Here is a 5,352-nt window from a genome sequence, read left to right as displayed (position 1 = left end):
CAACCTGGAACAACTTTCAAAAATAACAATTTCAAAAAAAGGGGGGCTAACTTCACACACTCATAATCTGACAATTTGAGCGTGGCATAAGAAAATGGGAGAGGCACAAAGTTGTAAAAAAAAAAAATCACCTGGAAATACTCGAGCGCGATTAACTTTTTTTTTATTCTGAAGGGAATTTTATCAGGAACACGAAAAACGTATAATCTGACGGTTTTCATGGGGCATTATAGCCAAAATTATCGATAAAGCATGAACGTACAGTAAAAAAAATTAAATTTTTTGGTTCGTGTTGCTGAGTTTTTATCGTTTTTGTCGAAATATCTAATTTTTTTTGTCTTATTTACTTACACTTATTATGTGGATACGGATTGACTTAAAAAAAACTAAAGAATTCATTAAATTGGATAAAAAATAACGTGTCAAAGGGAATAAGCCCCAAAAGACGTTTTATATGGAATTCACTATCTGAGAATTTCCAGTCCGGTCCAACACTCTAATTTTTGTATCGAGGTATAACGTGACATTCTTAACTTTATAGCAAAAGCCCCACCTTTAATAAATATAGAAGCTCTGATCGTCTGGTCATTACGTAATGTTCTTAGATTTGGGGTATTTTTTCTTTCGTTAAAGACCAGACGAGCAAAACTTATGACTTTAGGTACGTTTACTTTTTAATAATATAATATCATACGAAAGAAAGATTATCAAGTAAGTATCATAACCATTTTTGCTTACAGAAACACGAGATGACGACAAAGTTGAACAAGTGGAAACCAACCTGGAAGACGAATCCAGTTATTATGTATATTAAATTATTATTGATTGACCTTTGTATATAATATGTATATAATGTAAATTTTGTATTACATCCAGTAGGTAATACCAGAAGAAACGAAAAGTATTGTTATATTCAAAAACTGTCTAATTTTTTTTAAAATTGTCAGATTAGCAATACACCTTAACATAATTGTCAGATTATCATTTAGGGTGACTCTGACATCGAGCTAAACCTACAGTAGAAAAATCTGACGCGCTCGAGTAACTTAAGTTAACAATTTTTTTTTACATTTTCAAAAATGATTTATAAGTGTAGGCCACGTCCAAATCGTCAGTTATTCAAATTGAACAATATTAGGAGTTCACTGAACGTACCCTCTCAAAATCTGACACGCTCGAATAACTTTTTTTTTTTTATTTTTTTCTACCGCTTTTTGTAGCCACCCACCACTGTCTTATCGTCATCAGATTAATATTTATCGGTTATCACAAAGTCAATGCGAGTATACCCTATTAATATCTGACGCGCTCGAGTATTTCAATGTGACAGTTTTTTTTTACATTTTCTTAACGTGTTTATAAGCTCTTATCCCCACTTAAATGGAAAACTTCCATATACTTTTTTTCGTTTTAGAACCTAATCTTCGCAATCCAATAGGTCCCCATGGCGCTCGAGTAACTGCAAATTTAGCATCTCGGGCTCCCCTACTACTACAATAGCATCTATTTTATTTTGTTACCCAAAATATTAAGGCAAGAGTTTGCTAAACGAAAAAACAATTTCGACTGAATTTGATTTATTTTGAATAATTTGCACCAAATCGATAGAAAATGTCGTAAAGAATAATTAATTTCTTTATATTTTCAAAGCACTTCACATCTTTGGTGATAAAGAGTTGATTTTTTATTAAATGCAGAGATTTAATATGGCTACAAAATTAGTTTGAAAAATGTTAGTCATAATATAAGCTTTTTCGAAACAATGATGAAAATTGTGTTTTTGATTAACAAGAATTTGATAGGAAATATTATAAGAAAGACATATTGTGAGTATGTTCATTTTTATATAAAAACTGACAATGCCTCTGCACGCAAGGTTAGGCAATTTTTTCCGACGTTTTGACTGGAGTATAACTGCTGTAGTATGAACAAATATAATCCATAAATCCCTTAACATAATCCATAAAGCCCATGGTACAGTACAAGTACAGTGTTTAAATATAAAATTAATTAAAAAGGAAACGGTTATGCTTAGAATAACTGTCTTACTGTGACATTGAAATAACATATTCACTTTTTTTTTATTAAAAAAATAAAATGCACGACTGGGGTCGCACGTACTTGCTCTTGTAGTTCAAAGTATCGTTATCTTAAATAGCTATTGGAAATTTAAGATTTTCTTTAGTGTCGAGAAAAAAAAATCAAAAAAAAAAATTGCAAGTTAAAAAAATTTAAATTAAAATTTTTTTTTCAAAAACTTAAACAAAATTGTTTTCAAAAACTTTAAATTTTTTTTTTTTTTTATTTTTGACACTTCAAAATGATGTCTCTAAATTTTGAATAAAATTAACTTATGCTTTGATGAACTTATATATGAACTTAAAAAATATGTTAATTTTTGAAAAACGGCAACGACATATTTCCGTTCTCCGCATTTTTTGAGAAAAACTAAAAACGCAGTTTTGTAAGAATCAATGGGAGTATTAAATACACCAAATTTAATCAAAATCGTTAGAGCCGTTTTCGAGAAAATTGCAATACCTCGAAAACTTTATATGGGAGATATGCGTTTAAAAGGAGATATTAAAAAAATTAAAAAAAACGGGTCTACGTAAAAATCATGTGTACCAAGTTTCAAGCAAATCCGTCCATCCGTTTAGGCCCTAGCTCGATGTACAGATGGACGCACAGAAGCACATACGCACAGACGCACGGACCGACGGACGGCATGACGAAAACCACTTTTTTGATCTTCTCCATCATCGTAATGTCGGTTTTGATTAAAACCTCGAATTTTTTTTTCTACACGAAACCAATACTTGCCCTATAGAGCAAGTAAAAAGAGTTTGCTAAATAATAAATGGCTTAAAATAAAAACCCTTACAAAATGAAAAAAATAATCACGACCCTTGATCTAAATTTTTTCGCACCACGAGTCGACGATAAGCTGATATATTAGGAAAAAGTCAAAAATTGTTATTGATATTAATTTATTGTTAAACGAAATTCTTTGTATTTTATTAAAAAACTGCTTATAAATAATAATGAAAGAACAGCTTTTATTTTTTTTAAAACATGCTGATTCGAAGCATATGATTTCAATAACATACATATTTTATAAATAAATCCTTTACACTTACTGTAAATTTTCAATCAAATTTTTCAATATTAAAATTTTTGTTGAGAGAATTTCCACTATAAAAAAACAAGTTGCTATTCCTGACAAAGCCATAAGCAGCTGAAAAGCACCCATAAGTTGTTTCAGTCCCATCGGTTTCGAAACTCTGTGACGGGCGATATTTTTCTTCCTAATGCTATCAGCTGCTAATTTGTCATAAATACGCTTTATGAGTCCACTATATGACATTTGCGTTATTCTTTTATGAAACTCTTCGGTAAAAAAAGAAAACTTTGGCATGTAAAAGCACAAGACATTGTGATGTACAGGATTCTTAATAGTGTAATGCCGTTCATATGATGAAGGATCGTTTTTGTGAACAATCATGTCATCGCACGATGTAAATATAGCATACTTGCCTTCACGACTGTCCAATTCGTCGAATAATTGCATAAAAGAAACGTCAATGTAATTGATCTTCTCCGGCATTCGATTAAAAAACGGGTCTAAAATGTAGTAGTATGATTTCTTGGCCAGGAAATTATAACCTGCTGCAATGGTTTCTTCGAAATTGGCAGGAACTCTGCGTTGCGGTTGTTTGTGTATAAATTTAAAAAGTGAGCCTCCGTAAGAGCTTTCTATGATTAGAATACCCAGAAGCCAAGACAGTAGATGTATCCGTGATGAAACTTTACCAAAACAGAGGGAAAGCCCAGAAAACTTTTTCCAGAGAACTTGTCCGCAACCTTTTCCACTCAAAATGAACAAAAGCATAAGCCAAGTAGACTTATCGAAAGGAAATAGAAGGATTTCTAATGGACTGTATGTCTTAGGCTTTTTTATTACCAAATCCAAAGAAGCTGATGACAAATAACCTAAAGACGCAAAATTTTCAATTCTATCTTTGGAACAAAGAAAGCCTCCGATCACAAGATCTCCCTCGTTTATCTGAGAAGAAAGACGTGAAAAGTTGTTAATGATAAGCAAGAACAGATATTCATAACTGACCGTTATACTGGATCCTCACTAGGTTGTTCAACATAAGTTCCAAATCGGCATACAGTTAAACTTTTACAAACTATTCTCACTGATATGCATCAGGAACATATTTGAGGCTACACATCAATTGACCAAGTTTGGAAAGAGTTAACAACTCTTTATTTCGATTTGGAACGTACGTTGCGCGTGTTGACAAACCTAGAGTGAACCCAGCTTAAAACTTACACGATTGGTTAAAACTCCTCCGATAACCTTGTCTTCAGCATTGTGTTTCTCTTCAATTATCAGCACATCGACTGTAAAGTTCATAACATCAGCAAGACTTCTAATAACATCTAAATCGAATCCAAAAGTTTTTTCTTTCGTTACTATAGCGAATGGAGGTTCTTCCACAACAATTGTTATCAGAGGGCATTTCCACATATTGTTTAATTTCCTTTCAAATGTAGGCTTCATCCATATCAACTTCTTGTCCATGAAGTAGTTATAAATTTTTGGAGTATTATCTCGGCAAATTTTCTTGTTGAAAGGATAGTAAGTGTAGATTGTGACTAGTCCTGCTTTTTTTTCCACGAGAATATTTATGTTTTTAATGAAATTCTTCAGGCAGAAATCCATGATCTTGTTCAAGGTGAGTTGCAAATTTTTAATTTTACCGTTTAGGTAAAGAAGAACATAATAGTATTGATACATGCCAGATATGTCCTTGGCGTTAATTCTTTGACTCGTTAAAAGATTTCTGAAAGCATACAAATTCAAGTATTAAAAACATGAAAAAAGTACCTGTGCAGTTTAATTTCATTTTTATAAGATAATTTTCAGGAGAAAAAAAAAATTAAAATCCGTTAGATCCGTTTGAAAAAAAACTAATTTTTTTAAAAACTCTTAGAAATAAAAATTAAAAATAACTGCGTATGACATTTTTTTAGCAATCACACAGCCACCAGCCAGACAAAAAAAATCTGACCTGGGCGTGAGATTATGTTAATAAAAGTTTTTTTTGGTCTCTTAAATCCAATCCGAAGTTCATTTTATCCAATCACGTCAGGTTTTCGACGCAAACTCAAAAAAGATTTCGTTTCAGAAAACCTTAGGTACGTGATCAAAATGACTCCGGATTCGGTTTCAGCTGTGTTGTTAATCAACACGTTAAATCAAAATTTAAAAATAAGTCAATGTCCCTTTTTCGAAAATTTGATTTAAAAACAAGTCAAATAAAGCCAACTTTAACATTT

General features: G+C 31.7%; 1 protein-coding gene across 1 annotated transcript; it reads right to left on the bottom strand.

The window, feature by feature from the left end:
* Window positions 1-3,126: 3,126 nt before the first annotated feature.
* Window positions 3,127-4,856, bottom strand: LOC129913000 (uncharacterized). Its single transcript, XM_055991308.1, has 2 exons — window positions 4,343-4,856; window positions 3,127-4,066 (listed from the first exon to the last, which is right to left on the bottom strand). The coding sequence occupies exons 1-2, from the start codon at window positions 4,808-4,810 to the stop codon at window positions 3,137-3,139; spliced, it is 1,398 nt and encodes a 465-aa protein (XP_055847283.1). The 5' UTR covers window positions 4,811-4,856; the 3' UTR covers window positions 3,127-3,136.
* Between the last annotated feature and the right edge of the window lie 496 nt (window positions 4,857-5,352).

Source organism: Episyrphus balteatus, chromosome 3 (assembly GCF_945859705.1).
Source record: "Episyrphus balteatus chromosome 3, idEpiBalt1.1, whole genome shotgun sequence".
In the NCBI taxonomy this organism is placed as follows: domain Eukaryota; kingdom Metazoa; phylum Arthropoda; class Insecta; order Diptera; family Syrphidae; genus Episyrphus; species Episyrphus balteatus.
Note: the sequence above shows the minus strand (reverse complement) of the source record. Positions and strands in the feature narration are given on the sequence as shown.

Excerpts from the sequence above, each read along its gene's own strand:
- LOC129913000 (XM_055991308.1), bottom strand. The coding sequence starts at position 4,810 with ATGTATCAATACTATTATGTTCTTCTTTACCTAAACGGTAAAATTAAA. Across the intron at positions 4,067-4,342 it reads GAGGAGTTTTAACCAATCGT|ATAAACGAGGGAGATCTTGT; the intron begins GTAAGTTTTAAG and ends CTTTCTTCTCAG.